The 24,352-nt window shown below is 41.1% G+C and overlaps 1 protein-coding gene across 1 annotated transcript in view; it reads left to right on the forward strand.

The window, feature by feature from the left end:
- The window catches only part of dgkb (diacylglycerol kinase, beta), a 738,105-nt gene that overhangs the window by 639,814 nt on the left and 73,939 nt on the right, over positions 1-24,352 (forward strand). The window contains exon 24 of the mRNA XM_039736618.1: positions 649-709. Coding sequence (XP_039592552.1) covers positions 649-709 — 61 coding nt within the window. The remainder of the gene's footprint in view (positions 1-648; positions 710-24,352) is intronic.

Here is a 24,352-nt window from a genome sequence, read left to right on the forward strand (position 1 = left end):
CATGACTTCAGAAAAGTGGTTTTGAATTTTGGTCCATTACACTATCCGTGTGAAAATTTCTCCATGTACTCTGGTTTTTATCCTACCTCCCAAAAACATGCACATTAGAATAACTGACAAACATAACATGACCAGTTATAAGCGAGTTATAGGTCTGTATGCATGTGTGCCCTGTGATGGTTACGTATCCCTTTTGGCCTTGCACTTTATGCTTTAATCAGGTTCAGCAAATTCACTCATGAATGAATAGATCTCTATTTATACAATTTACATTTAATTTATTTATTTATAATGAAGTCAATGGTACAAATAAAACTGATGATTTATGCATTTTGATTTATTTTCCCTGGGTGATTTTTCTGCAATTTGTGAAGGTTAAATAGTAGAAAAGAACATCCATTACTTTAATTAGGAATGGACAGTGTAATTACTGTACTTTGCTCTGAACGTAAGTAAAAGTATATTTTATACAACATATTACCCTAAAGACTTTTCTTGTGATAGCTTTGATACAGAGTAAGCTTTCTAAGAAATTCTGTTTATTTTAAAGTGAGTCTTTAATATCCTGTTATTATAAATGTTAACAACTTGTTAATATTGTTATTTGTTATTAGCATTATAAAGTATTTGTTTTATTTTTATATCAAGGACCAGCAAGTCTCTTCCAATGCAGATTGATGGAGAACCTTGGATGCAAACACCATGCACAGTAAGCTATCACTTATTGTTTTAGCAAATATTGATTATATGGTGGTGTTTCAATAAGTTTTAAATAAATATCATGGGGTATTCAGTAAAAAGGTAATCTCCCTCACTCCTACTCATAATCAGACGTGCTGGGACAGCAGTATTTTTACGGCAAGCTATACACTGGATGCTATACAGTTCAAGAGAAAAATGTCACAATTCTGTGCTGTAAGCAAGTGTTCTTCTAAGAAATTACATTCTAAGAAAATATTTAAAATAAACTGGGAGCATACTGTGTTTGGAATTTTGAAGGTAATACTTTGAAGGAACTGACAATTGTTTGTGGATACATGTTTGGTATATTAGTTAAACCAACTGTCATGTTTTTAGGTTAGATTTAATGTTGAAATATATCCATCCATCCATTCTCTTCCGCTTATCCGAGGTCGGGTCGCGGGGGCAGCAGCTTAAGCAGAGAGGCCCAGACTTCCCTCTCCCGCCACTTCTTCCAGCTCTTCCGGGAGAATCCCAAAGGCGTTCCCAGGCCAGCCGGAGACATAGTCCCTCCAGCGTGTCCTGGGTCTTCCCGGGGCCTCCTCCCGGTTGGGCGTGCCGGAACACCTCACCAGGGAGGCGTCCAGGAGGCATCCTGATCAGATGCCCGAGCCACCTCATCTGACTCCTCTCGATGCGGAGGAGCAGCGGCTCTACTCTGAGCCCCTCCCGGATGACTGAGCTTCTCACCCTATCTTTAAGGGAAAGCCCAGACACCCTGCGGAGGAGACTCATTTCAGCCGCTTGTATTCGCGATCTCGTTCTTTCGGTCACTACCCATAGCTCATGACCATAGGTGAGGGTAGGAAGGTAGATCGACTGGTAAATTGAGAGCTTTGCCTTACGGCTCAGCTCCTTTTTCACCACGACAGACCGATGCAGAGCCCGCATCACTGCGGATGCCGCACCGATCCGCCTGTCGATCTCACGCTCCATTCTTCCCTCACTCGTGAACAAGACCCGAGATACTTGAACTCCTCCACTTGGGGCAGGATCTCTCCCCCAACCCTGAGAGGGCACTCCACCCTTTTCCGGCTGAGGACCATGCTCTCGGATTTGGAGGTGCTGATTCTCATCCCAGCCGCTTCACACTCAGCTGCGAACCGATCCAGAGAGCTGAAGATCACGGCCTGATGAAGCAAACAGGACAACATCATCTGCAAAAAGCAGTGACCCAATCCTGAGTCCACCAAACCGGACCCCTTCAACACCCTGGCTGCGCCTAGAAATTCTGTCCATAAAAGTTATGAACAGAATCGGTGACAAAGGGCAGCCCTGGCGGAGTCCAACTCTCACTGGAAGCGGGCTCGACTTACTGCGGCAATGCGGACCAAGCTCTGACACGGTTGTACAGAGACCGAACAGCTCTTATCAGGGGTCCGGTACCCCATACTCCCGAGCACCCCCACAGGATTCCCGAGGGACACGGTCGAATGCCTTTTCCAAGTCCACAAAACACATGTAGACCGGTCGGGCAAACTCCCATGCACCCTCCAGGACTCTGCTAAGGGTGAAGAGCTGGTCCACTGTTCCGCGACCAGGACGAAAACCACACTGTTCCTCCTGAATCCGAGGTTCGACTATCCGGCGGACCCTCCTCTCCAGAACCCCGAATAGACTTTTCCAGGGAGGCTGAGGAGTGTGATCCCTCTATAGTTGGAACACACCCTCCGGTCCCCTTTTAAAGAGGGGACCACCACCCGGTCTGCCAATCCAGAGGCACTGTCCCGATGTCCATGCGATGTTGCAGAGGCGTGTCAACCAAGACAGTCCTACAACATCCAGAGCCTTAAGGAACTCGGCGATCTCATCCACCCCGGGGCCCTGCCACCAAGGAGTTTTTTGACCACCTCGGTGACTTCAGTCCCAGAGATGGGAGAGCCCACCTCAGAGTCCCCAGGCTCTGCTTCCTCATTGGAAGGCATGTTAGTGGGATTGAGGAGGTCTTGAAGTACTCCTCCCACCGACCCAGCGTCCCGAGTGAGGTCAGCAGCGCACCATCCCCACTATATACGGTGTTGACACTGCACTGCTTCCCCTCCTGAGGCGCGGACGGTGGACCAGAATCTCCTCGAAGCCGTCCGAAAGTCGTTCTCCATGGCCTCTCAAACTCCTCCCATGCCCGAGTTTTGCCTCAGCAACAACCGAAGCCGCGTTCGCTTGGCCTGCGGTACCTATCAGCTGCCTCCAGAGACCCACAGGACAAAAAGTCCTATAGGACTCCTTCTTCAGCTTGACGGCATCCCTCACCGCCGTGTCCACCAACGGGTTCGGGATTGCCGCCACGACAGGCACCGACCCCCTTGCGGCCACAGCTCCGGTCAGCCGCCTCAACAATAGAGGCACGGAACATGGCCCATTCGGACTCAATGTCCCTCACCTCCCTCGGGGCGTGGTTGAAGTTCTGCGGAGGTGGGAGTTGAAGCTACTTCTGATAGGGGACTCTGCCAGCCGTTCCCAGCAGACCCTCACAACACGTTTGGGCCTACCAGGTCTGACCGGCATCTTCCCCACCATCGAAGCCAACTCACCACCAGGTGGTGATCAGTTGACAGCTCGCCCCTCTCTTCACCCGAGTGTCCAAGACATATGGCGCAAGTCCGGCGACCACGACCACAAAGTCGATCATCGACCTGAGGCCTAGGGTGTCCTGGTGCCAAGTGCACATATGAACACCCTTATGCTTGAACATGGTGTTCGTTATGGACAATCCGTGGCGAGCACAGAAGTCCAATAACAAAACACCGCTCGGGTTCAGATCGGGGCCATTCCTCCCAATCACGCCCTTCCAGGTCTCACTGTCATTGCCCACGTGAGCATTGAAGTCTCCCAGCAAAGCGAGGGAATCCCCAGAAGGTATGCCCTCTAGCAACCCCTCCAGAGACTCCAAAAGGGTGGATACTCCAAACTGCTGTTGGCATACGCACAAACAACAGTCAGGACCCTTCCCCCCACCCGAAGGCGGAGGGAGGCCACCCTCTCGTCCACCGGGGTAAACCCCAATGCACAGGCTCCAGTGGGGGCAATAAGTATGCCCACACCTGCTCTGCGCCTCTCACCGGGGGCAACTCCAGAGTGGTAGAGAGTCCAGCCCCTCTCAAGGAGATTGGTTCCAGAGTCCAAGCTGTGCGTCGAGGTGAGTCCGACTATATCTAGCCGGAACCTCTCGACCTCGCGCACTAGCTCAGGCTCCTTCCTCTTCAGAGAGGTGACATTCCACGTCCCAAGAGCCAGTTTCTGTAGCCGAGGATCAGACCGCCAAGGTCCCCGCCTTCGGCCACCACCCAACTCACATTGCACCCAACCTCCTTGGCCCCTCCCATAGGTGGTGAGCCCATGGGGAGGTGTTGAAATATATTGTTTGATTATTTTGTGGAAAGAAAAATGTAATGAAAGAAACCAACCACCAACAATTTAACTTTGAGCAATACAGGGAAAAATGGAAAATGTTTTCCATAAAATATCCTGAAACCATCCATTATCCAACCTGCTATATCCTAACTACAGGGTCACGGGGGTCTGCTGGAGCTAATCCAGCCAACACAGGGTGCAAGGCAAGAAATAAACCCTGGGCAGGGCGCTAGCCCACCGCAGGGCACGCAAACACACACACCAAGCACACAGTAGGGACAATTTAGAATCGCCAATGCACCTAACCTACATGTCTTTGGACTGCGGGAGGAAACTGGAGCACCCGGAGGAAACCCATGCAGACACGGGGAGAAAATGCAAACTCCACACATGGAGGACCCGGGTCTCCTAACTGCGAGGCAGCAGTGCTACTCACTGCACCACCGTGCTGCCCATAGTTATATTGACGCTAAACTATATTAATAATTTATTATTTAATGTGTTATTGTAGCATTCTGTAAAATTTACAAGCTATTATACTGTACTTGTTACTAGTACAAGCTACATCTAAATTCATTATCTAACTATAAAAAAACAGTGACAAAACTGTAATAATTGGTGCTTACCAAAAACATACTGCCTAAATGCTGAAAGTTTTGCAGTACAGGTCTTACTAAATTTGTGGCAGAGAATTACATATAACATAACATTATGTTGGGTCGGAAGAAGGTGCAGTGCCCATCATATCATTAGACTCCTTTAATACACTTGACAACAACACGTCGACTTCATTGTCCAGACAAGTGTCCACAATTCTGTTGACTGAGAAGGGCCGACTCTGCAATCAAAATATAACATACATTTTCTTGTACCTGCTGTGATGCCATTTTTGACAACTTAAAAAATTCTTTTCACCCGAGTATGTGTACCACCCTGAGACCACAAATGAGAGAAAAAGGTGCTCTTACAAACAACTGTAATGTAGTCTTGTGGGATCAGACTTGATTTTTGAATGAGAATTCATGTCCAAGGACAACTCTTTAGAAAGTCTGTAGTGAATAATGGCTACTGAAAGGGCTACACCCACAGGGTTTCATCCTAAAAACTCGTTCCCAATTTCCTTCAGTCTGGGCGCTTTCAATGTTTGGGGTTGCAGTGTCTCATGTCTACTCATGTATTAGAAAAATATGTAAAATAACTAAAAGCAGGAGGGAGAAAAAGAAACTGAACAAAAACTCTTGACACTACATTTTCTGTTATCACTTCAAGAGCTCAGTTGCACAAGGTAACTGAAGCTTAATAATTAATTTGTATATTGTAATGAGTGTGGTGAAAGAAGAGACAGACAGACACACACACGTAGACCACTGCAGGCACTTGGCCCCATGCATTTGAGAAGTTATTCACTTTGCTACAATATGTTTCTCTTATTTTGACTATTGCATCACTATATGGCATAACAACAGCAAGTAGAGTTTAGATAAGCTTTGTGGTCTATGTATACACTGCATATTAAAACTCTCCAGCTATACCCTGTCATGACGGGTTTGCATGATACAGTTAGACAATAATGTTAACTTACTTTAGTTATTTGTTTGTGTGTAGTCAGAAGGTGGATAATGACTCCTTCTGTGGTTCTGCTGAAAAATGCTGTTGTAAATTCTCTTAATATATAACTTCATCAAATAAATCAAGCATAAAATACCTTACTTTCATAGCGTAAGAACAGTGTATGTGACTTTTACATGTGTCTGTGATTTTGGCCTAGCCAAACATTTCACTATCTGTGCTTCATTTTGTTTATTTTGGGATATATGTGACATACTATTAAGAAAATTATTAAGTACCGTATATCTTCCAATAGTAGCCCCGGCGTTTATTCAAAAAATTATTCGGATGTCCCGGCGTTTAAAAGAGAACGGCGGTTGTTGGAGACTGGCTATTATTCGCCTCACAGACGGAATGGTGATGGGTAAACGGGGTTCATTTGGCAGTAAAATACGGTATGGTACCGTATTTACGGTCACAAAATGTAGGCAACAACACCGGATGAACATTTCAGGATTTAATGAAATTATCAGTATAGCAGTACGGTCTTATTAAAGCAGTATACAGTATGGTACTACTGTAAGCATGAAAAACAGGTACAGTAGACGTCAACTTTCTTGCCAATGATGCCACCAGCACTGGCTTGCACCAGTCCGAATTTCGCACGAAAGCGCTCATCAGCCCGACAAGTCCCCTGTGGAACATAAGGAAATGTAATAAGCTCCAAACTCACGCATATACGTATACATTACGATATGAGACTGGATAAGATACAATAAAGTACAGTACTTACCATCTACTCGTCGTCTGAATAGGTAATGATTACTTCGTTATTTGCGAGTTCTTCTTCATCTTCCTCTTCTTGTGATGGCAATACAGGTACTCCCATTGCTTGTTGTCGCGCAGTAATCAGTTTTATCAGGATCAACGTGTCGAAGATGGCATTTTCATGTTCTTCCCTTCTCTGCCCTTCCTGTGGGGTTATGATTGACGTAGAGACGAAAGGGCAAAATGTACACAAAGAAATTTCTTTTTGACTTTCTCGCTTCCTCGATAGCATCTGACGACAAAACATTTTTGACACGAAAAGGTACTTACCGTATGATTCACTGCAGGAGGGCAGTAGCCCAGGTGGTACGAAAAGAGGATCAGCGTACGAAAAAGGCGGTAGGTCATTGGAGATCGGCGTTTACTACAGACCGACGCTTAAAGGAGACCGGCTACTATTAGAGACCAGCGTCTATTTGTCGCGACATCTCTTCAAAACCAGCGTTTATTGGAAACGGGCGTCAATAAGAAGCCGGCCACTACTAGAAGATATACGGTACCTTCCCAGTGCTCCTTGTTAAATCTTTTTAAAATACTGTAATGGGTGTTTGGTAGATGAATGAACTACAGGCAGAATAGATTTACACGGCATTGACAAACAAAACATACTTTAGGGAAAGAGAAAGCCACCACCATTACATTATGCTGTACATCATAGAAGGGCCATTGACAGAAGGGTCTGTGTAAAACACCTAATGGCCACTAGAGGAGACACAGTACCAGGCAGCCTGTTGCTAACCCAAAATACACACAAACAAACAAAAACTTTACATAACATGATAGAAGAGCAAAAAAACTCAAACATTACAGAAAAACTGCAATTTTTCTCTTAACTTTTAATGTTGATTTAACTTTTTTGAAACAAACAATTAAAGACGGAAGGAAGTACATTTTAATAACAAGAGTCACTGATACCACATGGCATGGACAAGTTCATCATTTATGGTTAAGGTTTATGCTCTTGACCTACACCCACATAGCTTACTTGGGAGGAAAGGATCATGAATTGCAACACTGCACTCAAGTGTTAAAAAATCATGATAGAAGCACAAGCAGCAAACTTGCAAATAAGTGTCTGAGCAGCAGGAAGTGGTGCTAGCCCTTTTTTTGGCCTTACTCAAATATTATTTTCAAAAATTAGTATACACTAGTAACACTAGGACCTCCAGTTCTTGAAGAAATGTGGCCCTCGAACAAAACAAAGAATCCCAGATCACTCCTGAGGATCCTGCAACATCTTTCACTGCCACCTGATGTTGTCATGGCTCTTTTCCTGACAGATTCCAATTGCCATTGTCTTCTTGTCAATCATGTGAGGCAGCAACGCAGCTGCTTGGCGTGCAGAAGACCTGAAGCTCAGTAACGTGGTGGAGAAAGCCCACACCCTCCAAAAGTTTGGTAGTATGTGGTGCTTCTGATAGAAACGTTTGGATGAGCTATGCAATGTGCTTCACGGTCAAGAGAGCTTACCAAGGTTCTTTTCCTGTTAGCAATGCTGCTTGCTCACGTTGCCATGCTTTTCCTGTCAACCACGCTTGCCAAGAGAAGGACCCCAGTGCCTAATTTCATGGCCAAGGTAGCCAGCATGTCTCATGTTGTGCATATCATGGTATAAGCTGTCTGTTGACACTAAGATCAAGTTTCAAAGCGAGGAGTTTGTGTGACAGACAGAAAACCATTAGCATTTTATATATATAGATAACTCTATTTAAATCTGTTATTTCCTTACTGTCTTTCAGTGAAAAAACACTGTGCCAAGATTTTGATTATATAAAAAATATTGTGTTGACCATTCAGCTGTATCTAGTTTTAACGTTTTTCTATGGATGTTACATTAGAAAATAATTTTATTTATATGCAAACCTTTATTTATCTTGAACCACTTTAATAAAATCTTTATTTTCAAATATTGAAGATCCTTTTGTTCACAAATCTTTTTTAAACTTGGTTGGAGAATGACTGCTTTCTTAATGTCAAATTAATAATTATTGCATTTCCCATTGTAGTTTTATTTTATCCTATGTGACATCACATGACCATTATATTCTTTGACATTTTTAACATAGTTGCCACCATTTTCTGTATTGTTCTTATGTGCAGCACCATTTTGTTATGAAAAATTACCCTATGGTCAGTCATGAGGTTCTTTACCTATGATATTATTGCTCATTTCCATTCATTGCCACACACAACACTAGGTTATGAATATACTTGCCAAGGCCTGATCATTTGACAAACACACTCCAAATGCTCTACCCAAATTACTTGGCTGTTGTGTGAACTTTTCAAACACAATTTCTTTTTTAAGAGTTTTTTTTAATAGTAGTATACAGTATATTTTTAAATACTTGAAACCACTAAATTCTAAAACTATGGCTTACTTGATTCCTGTCAAAAGAAAAAGATTAAATCAGCTATTTCCTTTAATAAGAAATAGGTTTCTGTACAGTGTACATTGTGCAGTGCTTGCTGTAAAATGTAAGACTGAACAGTTGCTCTTACTTCATATGCCATGAAGACTTTTGAAAGGCTGGTCCTAAAATAACTATGCCCCCCGGTTTCAGAACATCTGGACCCACTGCAGTTTGCCTATCTGCTTGTTTACCCTCTACACAACAGACTTACAGCAAAATACCAGTGCTTGCCTCTTGCAGACATTTTCAGATGACCCCTCCATCATACAGTAGATTGCATTAATAATGGGTGAAAAGGCAGAGTATAGGAAGACTGTGGAATACTTCATCTTGTGTTGCAACATCCTGCAGCTCAAAATCGACAAGACAAAAGAGAAGGTGGTGAACTTCCAGTATGCCAAGGAGCCTCTGAGACCAGTCACTATTCAGAAAGGATGTGCAGTTGTTGCAGAGCAACAAGTATTCAGGGGTTCACATAAACTGGACTGGTCTGACAACACAGTGGCGTTGTGAAAGAAGGGCCAGAGTATATTGTACATGCTAAGGACACTCAGGTCTTTTGATGTATGCAACAAACTGCTGGAAATGATCTGTGGTGTTCTACGCTGCAGTCTCCTGGGGAAGCAACTTGAGCCCAAATGAAGCACAATGCCTGTTCAAACTTTTCAGAAAAGACTGTTCAATCATAGGGCAAATCCTGGACACACTTGAAGTTGTTGTGGAAAAGAGAATGGTGGCAAAATTGGATGCCATCATGAAAAATCCTCTCCATCCTCTCCAGCAGCTGCTCTCTTGCAGCACTTCTAGCCACAAGATCATTACACCACAGTGTGCTAAGAAGCACCACTGGGGGTCTTTTCTGCGCACTTCTATCAGGCAATTCAATGCTTCCCCCAATGTACTATTTCAGTTCATTTTGAAATATCTGCACACCATATATAAATTAATTTATTTATCGATTGATCGATTAATTGATTTGTTGGCTGTGTTATTTGTCCTGTTAGTCTGTATCCTCGTTTATGTTTCTGCTGCTGTATGCATCTGAATTTTCCCCTTGGAATTAATAGAGTTTATGTAATCTAATCTAATCTGATGAGGCAGACAGAAGCATATTCATTTTATTTTCTTTATTTAGCAATTAGTTCCCTGACCCATCCATCTACTTGGTTTGTGACATACAATTTATTGTATTTCATTCACCTTGCTTTAACTAAAGAAAATTAAATACACAATTTTTAAACTAAACCAAAGTAATGCATTGCACACTATTTCTATTAGAGACAACTGAGTGGCTGTACCCCAAGGAGGTGTTTTTCTTCATTTCCCTCAGGTCTGCAGTATCATATTTAGCTGTGAAAAACTAACATTCTCAAAAAGACATTGTACAGTTATTCTTAACAATTTAACAGGATTCAAGTAGCAAGAAATACTGTCTGGCAGGAAGGACCAGTCATCTGTTTTCTACACTTAAGTTTTCCAGTACAAGATCAAGGGTAGTTGCACCATATCACAGCAAATATGGACCCAGCACTGAATACAATACAAAACAGTCTCACACAACTTTCATTTTTTTGTCTCAGCAGTCAAACTAACTAGATTGCTATAGACTGTATAAAGCAATGGGATATATATTTCTTCCTTGTAACTACAAATACATTAACTGAAGGTATAACCAGATGATAATATAAATGAATACAACTGGTAATAGTTATTTTGCAATGCTCATATTCAGTGTTTATTAAACCCAAATATAGACATGAATTTCTTTTTCCATTTTTCATTTGTGATGTTCAGTACTTCATTAATCGAATCACAATCGGCTCTTTGCTAAAGAAGAAATTCCAGTGGTGACATTTTCGTATTCAGTCCATTTTTTTCTATCCTACAGATCTTTGACATTTATTTCCATTCACCATGGGGGAACTTGTTAGCCACCAGAGACACTGCTTCATAGTAAGCAGATCATGTTGTGAATGAATTTCCTGTCTTTCTGTCATTAAGCTGTTGGGAAGTACAACTAGTTTGCAACTCCAACTGCGTGGCTCACTCCTGTGCTCTAGTTCTAGACCTTGGCTGAATGAGCCAATGACCACCCTCTGCCCCAGCTGCATTCCTACTGGCGGGGTTTTAGATATACATGGACAAAACATTCACAATATTACTACAATAGATGGACAAGAATTAAGCACATATACACTTTATATTTTAATGCCTTCACTACAAGTAATTCTTATCCTTCCTTTTACTTCAATGACTCATTTATAATACTAGAACCAAGCCAAAATAAAATATTTTGCATGATATTGTCTTCATGTTTTCAGTAGATGCAGAATGCATCATCTGATGTCACGAATGACAATCCTTCTCTTGATAATGTGAATAACATCCCCATTCATAATTTCATATTGCCCCTTCTGAACTATTGCAAGAAAAAACAAATTAGGTAATTAGTACAGCAAATAACCATGGTGGAAATGAAAAATTAATGAGAAACTTTCTTTGTTTGCATTTGCCAACTTAAATACTGTATTTAAGTTTATCTTTCTTGTGCCATCTTGATTTTCTCTTCTGCGTTCTTCAGATTTAATGGAAAAATGTTTTTTAAATCAATATATACATGAAAACAAAACTTTGAACTGCTGGAACAAACTGAAACCTTTAAAGAAACAAAAGAAACACAAAGACATCATGTAAAATTAAATTTGTGATGCTCTTATTTGCAAGAGAGAATTGGAGTAAAAGAAATGTTTGCAAAAATAGACTAGGAGATGATATATATTTTTGAGAGGGAGCAGTAATGTGATCAAAGAACTGACAAAAAACATTTTGGAAAAAACAAAACATAGTGAGAATACAGTGCAAAAACTTTTAGTCTTAAATGAAAGCCTTTCCCTAACTAAATTACTAACCACATGTTTTAAAGAGTTTCAAAACTAGATTAGTTTGACCATCACTTAGTTTGACCATCATTCTGCCATCTTGTCATTAAATTGTGACAAACATCACATGACTGGCAATGGCATGACAACCATAAAAAACATTGCCATGGCCATGAAATAGTTATCCAAAAAGGCAGCCACTCTAAGAAAACATTAAAAATAAAATGGTTCTGTGAGGGTCTGAAAAATACATGTTATAAATTTAAGTTTTGGAAATGCTCTGTCTCTCTTGGAATGGTAGAGGACTGGGACTTTATGAAGTGTGGTCTGCTTCACTCGGTTAGGCAAAATGGGGGTGGGGAGGGGAGGATGTTGGGAGGTGGAGAGAGAGAGAGAGAAAGAGAGCGTTGCTCTTTCTTATTTAACACTAGCTAACACAGCTGAAATACCCAGCATTGCCCGGGAGGAAAATAAAGTGTGTTTTTTTTTAAACTGTTTGAGAAAAATATAATTAAAAAAACACAACTTTAAAAATAAAAATCTATACTAATAAAAGGCAAAGCCCTTACTGACTCACTCACTCACTGACTGACTGACTGACTCACTCACTCACTGACTCATCACTAATTCTCCAACTTCCCGTGTGGGTGGAAGGCTGAAATTTGGCAGGCTCATTCCTTACAGCTTCCTTACAAAAGTTGGGCAGGTTTCATTTCGAAATTCTACGCATAACGGTCATAACTGGAACCTTCTTTCGTATACTGTATACGGCCATAGCGGGCAGCTCGGTCGCCGTGTGAGGCGGTTGCGTCTTACGTCTAGCATCATCATGCTTCCCACGTAATTGAGTGACGGCCCATATAAGGTAAATACTCGCGGGTGAAGGACTGTGCTTAGCATATTCATAAGTAAGGTTGCTGCGCAACTCAGCACGCCACCCATGTAATTGACTGCCTGCCCATATAAGGCCGTTCTTCGCTGTGGTGTGTTCACTCCTTTCCTTTCTTCGCCAAGGAAGCAGCCTTTTCATAGGTTCTCCACTGTTTTAGCATATTCATAAGTGCGGCTGCTGTGGAAATGAGCACACCTCCCACTTAATTGACTGCCTGCCCATATAAGGCCATTCTTCCCTGCGGTGTCTTCATTCGTTTCCTTGCTTTGCCAAGGAAGCAGCTTTCTCACAGCTTCTGCACTGTTTTATAAACGAACGACATATAAGAAAGTCCTTTTTCCTTGCTTCGCCAACGAAGCAGCCTTTTTTATTTAATCCACGGGTTCTCCGCTGTTTCATTGTTCATTTATTACAATTGTTATAGTTATTGTGTGGGTTTTATTTAATCCACGGGTTCTCTTCTGTGTTCGCTGCGGTGTCTTCATTCGTTTCCTTGCTTCGCCAAGGAAGCAGCTTTCTCACAGCTTCTGCACTGTTTTATAAACGGAACGACATATAAGAAAGTCCTTTTTCCTTGCTTCGCCAACGAAGCAGCCTTTTTTATTTAATTCACGGGTTCTCCGCTGTTTTATTGTTCATTTATTATGATTGTTACATAAGTGCGGTTGCTGTGGAAATCAGCACGCCTCCCACATAATTGACTGCCTGCCCATATAAAGCCATTCTTCCCTGCAGTGTCTTCATTCGTTTCCTTGCTTTGCCAAGGAAGCAGCTTTCTCACGGCTTCTGCACGGTTTTATAAACGAACGACATATAAGAAAGTCCTTTTTCCTTCCTTCGCCAACGAAGCAACCTTTTTATTTAATTCACAGTTTTTTTGTGAAGCGGCCTTTATACACCTTCTTCGCTGTGTTATTAAACGAACGCCATATAAGTCCGTCCTTTCTCCTTGCGGTTCTCTACTGTTTTATTGTTCGTTTATTACGATTGTTACAGTTATTGTGTAGCTATTTTAGACTTACTTTACTGTTCAAATACCCATTTCCTTTATTTAATCCGCGGACTCTCCGCTATTTTTTTGTTCCTTTATTACAATTAGAGTTATTTATTGCTTCCCTTCTTTGGCTGACTGCCTGCCCATATAAGCCGCTCCGCTGTTTTTTTATCAAGCAGCCTTTACATAGCTTCTCCGCTGTTTTATAAACGAACGGCATATAAGGCTGTCATTTTTCCTTGCTTCGCCAACTAAGCAGCCTTTTTATTTAATCCACGGGTTCTCCGCTGTTTTATTGTTCGTTTATTACGATTGCTATAGTTACTGTGTAGGTATTTTATACTTTGTTTACTGATCAAGTACCCATTCCCTTCATTCTTCCAACTATACCCCTATTAAAATGTCTATCGACGTGATCACCATCAATCAAAGAACTATCACTTACCGAGTGGTGTCCATGCCCGGAGATGGCGCCTGCCTTTTCCATTTTCTGTGTTACATATTGCACGGACATATCAAGCTCACTTTTGATATCCGCAAAGACATTGTGTCTTATGTATTAAATGACTGGGAGAGGTTCAAAGTATGGACTGATGATGGTACAGGAGATAATTATAGTACACAGGTGCACTATAAGACTGAAATGCTTAAGCCCTTCTCCTATGGTTCTGCATGTGAATTGATGGCTGCCGCTGAATTCTTTGGTTGTCGCTTTCAAGTGTACTGAAATGGGCAGATATTTTACACCTTTGGAGAACCGTTAATGCCTCTTAAACATCTTAGATTCACAGGTGACAATTTGAGTAGTGGACACTTTAATGTTTATGAATATTTCAACTCTCAAAAGCTGGATGCGAAGTTATTGATGAAGCCGGTTGTATGCTTACATCGATTGACACATGCTGAATGTCACTTCAACACAAATCCAGCTGATTATTACAGCGGCAATCCAAGCTATGAGAACACAGTAAAAAGGAGGCGTATCAGACGTCGTGGTAGATTTTCTGATACAGCTAGACGGAATCAACTTCATGCAGCTGCTGCCAAATACTCGCAGAAACATCCACAAGTTCATACGGACGCTGTCGCTAAATACTCGCAAGCACATCCACATCTTAATAGGGACACTGTCGCGAAATACTCGCAAGCGAATCCACAAGTTCATAGAGACACTGTCACTAAATACACAGAGGCAAATCCACAAGTTAATACAGCTTCTGTTTCTAGATACGATCCCAATAATAAAAAGCGTCTCATACGAAAACAACAGGTTTGGCTCAAAAAAGCCAATTGTGGATTTGCGTACGACCCAAACATTCATTATGAGTCTGACAAAACAGTACACATTGGATCTATGGATGTTCACTGTGACTATTGTCAAGCAAAGAAGTGAAAATGAGAGTCTCCTGGTTTGTGCTGTAACGGTGGTAAAGTCTCTCTCACTCCTTTATGTAAGCTTCCTCACCTTCTTGAGGGCCTGTTAAATGGCGAACATCCTCAAAGTGAGCATTTCTTGAACAACATTCGAAAGTACAACAGCGCATTTCAAATGACATCATTTGGTGCTAACCAAATCGTTGAGGGAAATTTTATCTCTTCATTTAAAGTTCAGGGACAAGTGTATCACTTGATTGGCAGTCTTTTACCTATGCCAAGTGAGGAACACAAATTTTTGTAAATTTATTTCGTCAGGGATAATGAAAAGGAAGCACAAATCCGGTGCGCTAATTTTTCTGGACTTAACATGCCCCTGGTCAAGCAATTACAAAAAATGCTCCATGACTGTAACACTTACATACAGGACTTCCACTCCACAATGAACAGTATTTCAGATGATGACAAAGACTTCAAAGTTGTCATTCACGCAGACAAAAAACCATTACATGCACACAAAGGCAGATTTAATAAACCCACAGTTCATCAAGTTGGTGTTGTCATCGTTGGGCAAACGTTCAACAATAGAGATATTGTCTTGAAAACCAGAGACAATAAACTGCAACGCATTAAAGAAACCCACAGATCCTATGATGCACTTCAATATCCTCTCATGTTCTGCTATGGTGAAGACGGCTATTCTGTGTCTATACCTCAAGTTCATGCTACCAGTAAGTTAACTATGAACAAAACCGTCTCTGCAGCAAACTTCTATTCATACCGGCTTATGATCAGACAACATCATGGTAATAATATCCTTTTCTTCCGAACTTTATTAAATCAGTTTTTAGTTGATATATACGCAAAAATTCAATCCAAAAGACTAAATTATATCAGACTAAATAAAAAAACTACGGGCTGAAAATTACGTTCACTTAAAAGATGCTATTGACAAAAACGACACTGATTTAACAGAACTTGGTCAAGCTGTGATATTACCATCTTCCTTCACTGGAGGACCTCGCTATATGCACGAGCGTACACAAGAGACAATGACATATGTTTGTCGTTATGGCCGACCTGACTTATTCATCACATTTACTTGCAATCCTAAATGGCCTGAGATCACTGAAATTCTCCTTCCACGTCAAAAACCTCACGATCACCACGACCTTATCAGTCGTGTATTTCATCTCAAGATTCGCAAAATGATAGACTTGCTCACGAAGAGTAACATTTTCGGCTGTACAAATTGCTACATGTACACCATAGAGTGGCAAAAGCGAGGTATTCCCCATGCACACATTCTATTGTGGCTAAAGGATAGATTAAACCAGCTCTCATCGATCAACTCATCCGTGCAGAAATTCCTGATCCACAGACTGACACTGCCCTACACAAAATAGTAAAATCCAACATGATTCACGGCCCATGTGGACCTCATAATATCAACTTGCCCTGCATGATCAACCGAATATGCACTAAGAAGTACCCGCGTTCATTCATCTCACAAACTCAAACCGGAGAAGATGGTTACCCTCAGTACCGCGGCGCACCTGCTGATGGAGGTCATACAATTAACATCAAAGGAGTAGATATCGACAACAGATGGGTGGTCCCTTATAGTCCTGTGCTGTCCCGCTTCTTCAATGCTCACATCAATGTCGAATTTTGCAATTCAGTAAAATCAATCAAATACATCTGCAAGTATGTTAACAAGGGAAGTGACCAGGCAGTATTTACAATACAAAATCAAAATGATGAAGTATCTCGATACGAAGTTGATCGTTACATTAGTAGCTCTGAAGCAGCCTGGCGCATTTTCTGTTTTCCCATTCACGAACGTTTCCCTCCGGTCGTTCATCTTGCTGTCCATCTTGAGAGCGGACAAAGAATTTATTTCACAGAAGGCAATGTTGCCGATAAAGTACACAATCCACCACAAACGACCCTTTTAGCATTCTTTGACCTTTGCAAACACGATGATTTTGCTAAACAACTTCATTATAATGAAATTCCATCATATTATGTATGAGCAAACAACATGTTTCGTCGAAGGAAACAGGGCAACCTTGTACCAGGATATTCAGGAGTGAAAAAGGATAATGTACTGGGACGGGTCTACACTGTACACCCGAATAACTCTGAATGCTACCATCTTCGACTCCTGCTCAACAAAATCACAGGTCCCACATCTTTCAAATCTCTCAGAACAGTTGATGGTGTCCTACATCCGACCTATAAGTCAGCCTGCAGGGCACTCGGTTTATTACATGACGATATCAACTGGGACGAGACTCTGCAGGAAGCTGCTCTATCTCGCTCACCTCAAAAGATCCGTGAACTATTTGCTGTCATGTTGGTGTTCTGCCAAATGGAAAACCCCTTAAACCTATGGGAAAAACATAAAGACAGCATGGCAGAAGATGTTAGAAGACAGACTGAAAGAGATCATATATGAACAGAAGTCCACCAGTGGTTACAATTTGATCTATAACAAGTGTCTACAGTTGCTTGAAAACTACGTCATTGCTATTGGAGGTCAATCTCTTCATCATTACGGTTTGCCTTCACCTTTAACAGAACTGGCACAACTTGCATCAAATCCCGAGTACTTGAAAGAGACATCTTACAACACCTCGCACTTGGCCAATATAGTCACAAATAACGAGCGGTTGCTAAATAGTGACCAAAAGTCAGTTTATGAGCAAATCATGAGCAGCGTTGCGTCTACCACTGCCACAGTGTTTTTCCTTGATGCTCCAGGAGGAACTGGTAAGACATTCCTAATAAACCTTCTCCTTTCAAACATCCGAGCAAAACGTAACATTGCCATAGCTGTGGCTTCTTCTGGCATTGCTGCAACTCTTCTAGAGGGTGGCAGAACTGCTCATTCAGCTTTCAAGCTGCCTCTGAACCTCAACCATACTGAATCCCCATGTGTAACATATCAAAGCAGAGCAACATGGCTGAAGTGCTGCGACATTGTCACCTTATTGTCTGGGATGAATGCACTATGGCACACAGAGCAGGTATTGAGGCTTTAGACAGGACCCTCCAAGACATCCAAAACACCAACAAACTTATGGGAGGCTTGACAGTGTTGCTAACTGGAGACTTCCGCCAAACCCTTCCGGTCGTGCCCAGAGGAACACGCTGATGAAGTTAAAGCATCTCTGAAATCTTCATACCTATGGCCACAAATCCATGTTGTTACTTTAAAATAAACATGAGAGTTCATTTGAAAGGCGACAAAAAGCGAAGTTCTCTCTCTTCTGATGAGTATAGGTGATGGCACCTTCATACAAGAAAACCGTAAAATAAATATTCCTACAAATCTCTGTCTCATCGTGAATACCTTACAAAGCCTTCTTCAAAATGTTTACCCTGATCTATGAAATCTACACCAAAATGACGTCTCATGGTTAAGAGAAAGAGCTATCCAGACACCAAAAAATGACATGACTACAACTATAAACCACATTTTACTTCAAGAACTACCTTCACAAACAAACACATATCAATCTGTTGATTCAGTTGTAGAAGTAGAAGACGCAGTTCATTATCCAGTAGAGTTTCTGAACACTCTAAATCCTCCAGGCACTCCTGAGCATAATCTCATCTTGAAGGTTTGGGCACCAATAATGTTACTGAGAAACTTACAGCCACCGAAATGGCACGAGACTTCAGGTCACATCTCTACAAAACAACCTAATTGAAGCAACTATTTTTACTGGCAGTGCCTCAGGTGACACAGTTTTTATTCCTCGCATCCCCGTTATACCATCTAATCTCCCATTTCATTTCAAACGCGTTCAATTTCCAGTAAGGCTCTGCTTCGCAATGACAATTAATAAGTCTGAGGGACAAACACTACAAAAGGTTGGCATTGATTTGAGGCAGGATTGCTTTTCACATGGCCAACTGTATGTTGCATGCTCAAGAGTGAGCTCAGCACACAGCTTTTCATATTACAACCAGAGGGCCGAACTGACAATGTGGTATACAGAGAGATCCCTAACACTAGAATTACCAGAGCCTACGAAAAAACTCGTAATTCCGTCCCACCTTAAATCGCTTCTTAAATCCCTTCACACCTCTCCGCCAGCATCCTTTGTCTTCTAAATGTGCTGATAAAGAGAAGCTAGGAGCAGCCAGCTATTCCATCCCCCCACCAATTTAGAACGTGCATGAACTTCTTCCAGCTGATGCCTTGATTGAGTATCTGGGAGTGAAGTGGAGCTTTAGAGTGGAAATAATAGATCGTTATTTGGAACACACGCATTTCATGTCTGTTCCGTTTCTACAGTAATCTGTGTCAACACATTGTTAAAACAGAAACGTTTTTTATATTCTAGTAGTAGATGACAAAATGTAGGCATAAACTATATAATGTATGAAGCCTGAAGTCCAAATAGCAAAGAAACATTTGCACAAGAATAACACAATTGCGCTTTTATTCAAAAATATAACTGCAGAAACAAAAAGCCGCCTTAACATGCGACATTGTCAGCAGTTTATTGTAACTACCTCCGTGGTTCAATAGAATCACTTCCTGCTTGGGAATTAAAAGGTCACGAGTTCGATCCTGCGCCACTCCGTTTTGAGAAGTAAACTGCTCTTAGTCTTACTGTTTTAGAATAAAAACATACATTTCATTTCAGTCTGTAACAGCCGGTGCAATTTATGATCCTTGTAAAGGTTAGCTTTTTTTTTTTTTAATTCACTTTTCATTCTCTCAGTCGCGTTCAGAATCAATCCATACAACCCCATCTGACATGGCTGTTTTCACATAAAGACGAGCTATAGCTCTGCAGTGTACCACGAGTTTTTTCATAGGCTCTGGTAATTCTAGTGTTAACAATTAATTTATTACATATTTTCCCTCAGTCTAAAAATGTTTACTTTTTTCTTAATAAAAATATTCAGACAGTATTTCACCACTGCGAAGCGCGGATATTTTGCTAGTAAATTAATAAATGAAGACTCACTATTGTGCTTGTCTTGCGGTCTTTTATGTATGTTATCATCTAGTTGACGCTCAGAACCAGCAAACTCTATTTAATTTCAAAAGCAACAGGGGCATGGTGGTGCTCAAACACAAAGAATGTTGGAAGTCACCTCGTTTGCACTCTGGTGGTTGTTCCGAGTGTCAACTGGATGATAACATGCATGCAAGACCACAAGATAACCCCCACCTTACCCAGAAGGGGGTGGGTTATGGTTGATTTCACCCTACAGTATTTTTTAGTCGACCATTGAGAAACATGTGTACCTAGTTTCATGAAAATCGCTCCTGCCATTTAAAAGTGATGCTGGAACATACATATAAACACACACACATACATTGATTTTTATATATATAGATTTCTACTTTAATAACTTTACTGCCAACATAACAATAGGCTTCATGGCCAAAACACCTGGCAATAATATGAAATCTAGGTTAACACTGTCAAATGTAAAAATGTAATAGCCTTACCTTAAGACTATAAAATGTAACACAAGTTCAGAAGCAATGTTTTTATAACCAAACAGTGAACTTTGTAAGCTGGAATGTCAAAGGTCTCAATTATGAATTAAAGAGAAAGAAAGTATTCACTCACTTAACAGGAGACTCACATAATAAGTAAGGGCCAGTTTCATTTGCAAAGGGACTGGATTAGCTAAATGTTTCACTCCAGCTATACAAAGAAAACTAGGGGAGTGGGAATCTTAATACACAGAACTATCCCATTTTTACCATCAGACATAATATGTAATCATAAAGGGTGATATGTTATAGTGATTTGCAATTTATTTAATACTAGCAAAATACTTGCGGTTCGCAGCGGTGAAGTACTGCCTTAAAATTTTTATTAAGAAGAAAATGAAACCTTTTTAAACCGAGGGAAAATATACCAAAAATTATTTGTTAAGGATCTCTTTGTATACCACATTGTCAGTTCGGCCCTCTGGTTGTAACATGACCAAGCTGTGCGCTGAGCTTACTCTTGAGCATGCAACATACAGTTGGACATGTGAAAAGTAATCTTGTTTCAAATCTCACAGCTTGGATTGCTGCTGTCATAATCGGTTTGAGTTTCATGGTTTTTTTCAATTATGACAGTATTTGCAGGACTTTAAAGTGACATTCAGCATCTGTCAAGCGTTGTAAGCATACAACCGGTTTCATCGATAACTTCGCATCCAGCTTTTGAAAGTTTAAACGTTCATAAACATCAAAGTGTCCACTACTGAAATCGTCACCTGTGAATCTAAGATGTTTAAGAGGCATTGGCGGTTGTCGAAAGGTGTAAAATATTTGGCCATTTCAGTTCACTTGAAAGCGACAACCGAACAATTTAGGGGCAGCCATCCACTCAGATGCAGAACCATAGGTGAAGGGCTTAAGCATTTCACTCTTATAGTGCTCCTGTGTAGTATAATTATCTCCTGTACCATCATCAGCCCACACCTTGAACCTGTCCCAGTCATTCAATACATAAGACACAATGTTCCTCCGGATATCAAGAGTGAGCCTGATATGGCCGTGCAATATGTAACAAAGAGAATGAAAAAGGCAGGTGCCATGTCCGGGCATGGAAACCACTTGGTAAGTGACAGTTCTTTGATCGATGGTGATCACCTCGATAGACATGTTAATGGGGTACGGTTGGAACAATAAAGGAAATGGGTACCTGAAAAATGTAAAGTAAGTCTAAAAATACCTACACAATAACTATAATCGTAATAAACGAACAATAAAACAGCGGAGAAGCTGTGGATAAAATAAAAAGGCTGTAGTTATCAGCAGGGAGATGTGAATCCCGTGGCGAAGCAAGGAAGGGAAAGTAGAGAGCGGAGCGACGAACGGCCTTATATAGGCAGGCAGCCAACAACTTGGGAGTCGTTGGGATGGGGGACCCAACGCCGCCTCACACGGTGACCGAGCTGCAGGCTATGGACGTATATATGTATGTAAGCAGGATTCAGTTAGCGTTGGGAACCCACGTACCAAATTTCTTGAAGATGGGCCCATAAGTAACAAAGACCATTGAAAAGTTCAATATGGTGGCCGATAATGGCGTCATACCACCGAAATAAGTATGTACATTGGTTTTGGTTAGCGCAGGGAAGCCGCCTACCAAATTTCGTGAAGATGGGGCCATAAATAAGAAAGTTCAACATGGCGAACGTTGTCGACCGTTATGCGTAGAATTTCGAAATGAAACCTGCTTAACTTTTGTAAGTAAGCTGTAAGGAATGAGACTGCCAAATTTCAGCCTTCTACCTACACAGGAAGTTGGAGAATTAGTGACGTTGGAAAGTTCAATATGGCGGCCGACAGTGGCATCATACCACCGAAATAAGTACGTACATAGGTTTCGGTTAGCACAGGGAAGCCGCCTACCTAATTTCGTGAAGATGGGGCAATAAATAAGAAAGTTCAACATGGAAGACGTTGTCGACCGTTATGACTGTTACTTGCCAAATTTCAGCCTTCTACCTATACGGGAAGTTGGAGAATTCGTGATGAGTGAGTGAGTGAGTGAGTCAGTGAGGGCTTTGCCTTTTATTAGTATAGATAAAGTTATTTCAATAAATATGTATGCATTTATGATTTCATCCAAAATGTATTCACATCTGTTCCTAATCTGAACACACAGAATTTTAATGGCCAGAGACTTTCATTGTGTTTTAAATCCAGACCTGGGGCCTCATGTATAAACGGTGCGTACGCAAAGAAATGTTGCGTAAGAACTTTTCCACGTTCAAATCGCGATGTATAAAACCTACACTTGGCGTAAAGCCACGCACTTTTCCACGGTACCTCATGTCTTGTCGTACGCAAGTTCTCCGCTCGGTTTTGCAGACTGGCGGCACCCAGCGTCAAAGCAATGCTACTGTTCCTGTGTGATTACTCATTATTTTCATGACGCGGCTTTATAAATACACAGAAACTACCCGCATATTGTTTATTAGTGTAATACATCTGATTGTAATTAACTCGTAACAATATAATGGTCCACGGAACAGCCATAGTATTCCAAATACCATAAATGCTTTAGCGTTGTTACTCTCACTTCTATTTCTTCTTCTTCTTTCAGCTCCTCCTTGTTAGGAGTTGCCACAGCGGATCATCTTTTTCCATATTACTCTCACTGCACGACTCGGAGTATTTATATCACTGTATCTTAGTGTGAATCACAGCAGCAGCTGATCGGAAAGAGAATTATCGGTATACAGCTTTAAGGACACGCTACCTCAGCCACTGCAAAATGTTTTAAAGCCTTTCCTGTACGGACCTCGCGGTTCAGAAACAGTTTAATCCCAAGAACTTTAAATGCACTCAATCAATTGCTCCTTGTAGAACGGTTTGTACTTATAAGTACAATCACCCCATTGTAAACTTGCACTACAGTTATAATATCTCACAACCTGAGCCACTTTATAAAGCGCGTATTTACATATGATGACGATATCATTTTTAAGGTGAAATGCAGCAAAATATGTTTGTTAAATTATACACATAAAACTTTAACTTCATTTAAATAATCTATATTCTTCACTGGGAGTGTCGTGAAGGATAGAATAATTAAACATGTACTACGAAGATATTTCAATGTTCTTTAAGCGTTTTGAAGAATCGGCGCTAAGCTTACAGATGGCTTAACTTCTATTACAGAGCTGATTGTGTGGCGATCGGTTACTTGGGAAAGAAAAGCAAGGACTCTTGGGCGCCAATATATATTGAATATAAAACAGAAAGAAAATAACAACACAGCTAAAAGCATGCGACAAATTTCGACAAAAGATAAATGCTTGTCATGAGCACGAGGCTCATGAAACACATGTTTAATAATGTGCTTTAGCTCCTATCATCATGAAAATGACATCACGTATACATCTCAGTATTTTAGTTATTCAGAGAGCTGTAATATCACAAATGTAATGGACTCTGTGTCCAGTTGGAGGAAGAGAGCCAGTTTAAGAAGCATGTAGTGATTCACACACATAGATCACATACGAGTAGAAGATCAAATACAAAACAGCATTTAACGTGCTACTTTAATTACGATGTAATTTTGAGAAACTGGTTAATTAAACGATTTTAAGATGAAGTTTATAATGTTCTTCTAAATGACAAAATAAACTACGTGATTAAAGTGGAAAATTCGAGATTAAAGTTGACATTTAGTGCTTTTTCCCCACCGTGTGCCTTTTTCTCTGTACCCTAATAAGCTTTCATATGACACTCAGACAGTGGGCTTACAACTCTTCTTTTCACGGCAACTTTGATATGTGACTTCTTTTTTATTTCCGGCATTGTGCGATTTTGTTAATGTGA

Source organism: Polypterus senegalus, chromosome 15, assembly GCF_016835505.1.
Source record: "Polypterus senegalus isolate Bchr_013 chromosome 15, ASM1683550v1, whole genome shotgun sequence".
NCBI lineage: Eukaryota > Metazoa > Chordata > Cladistia > Polypteriformes > Polypteridae > Polypterus > Polypterus senegalus.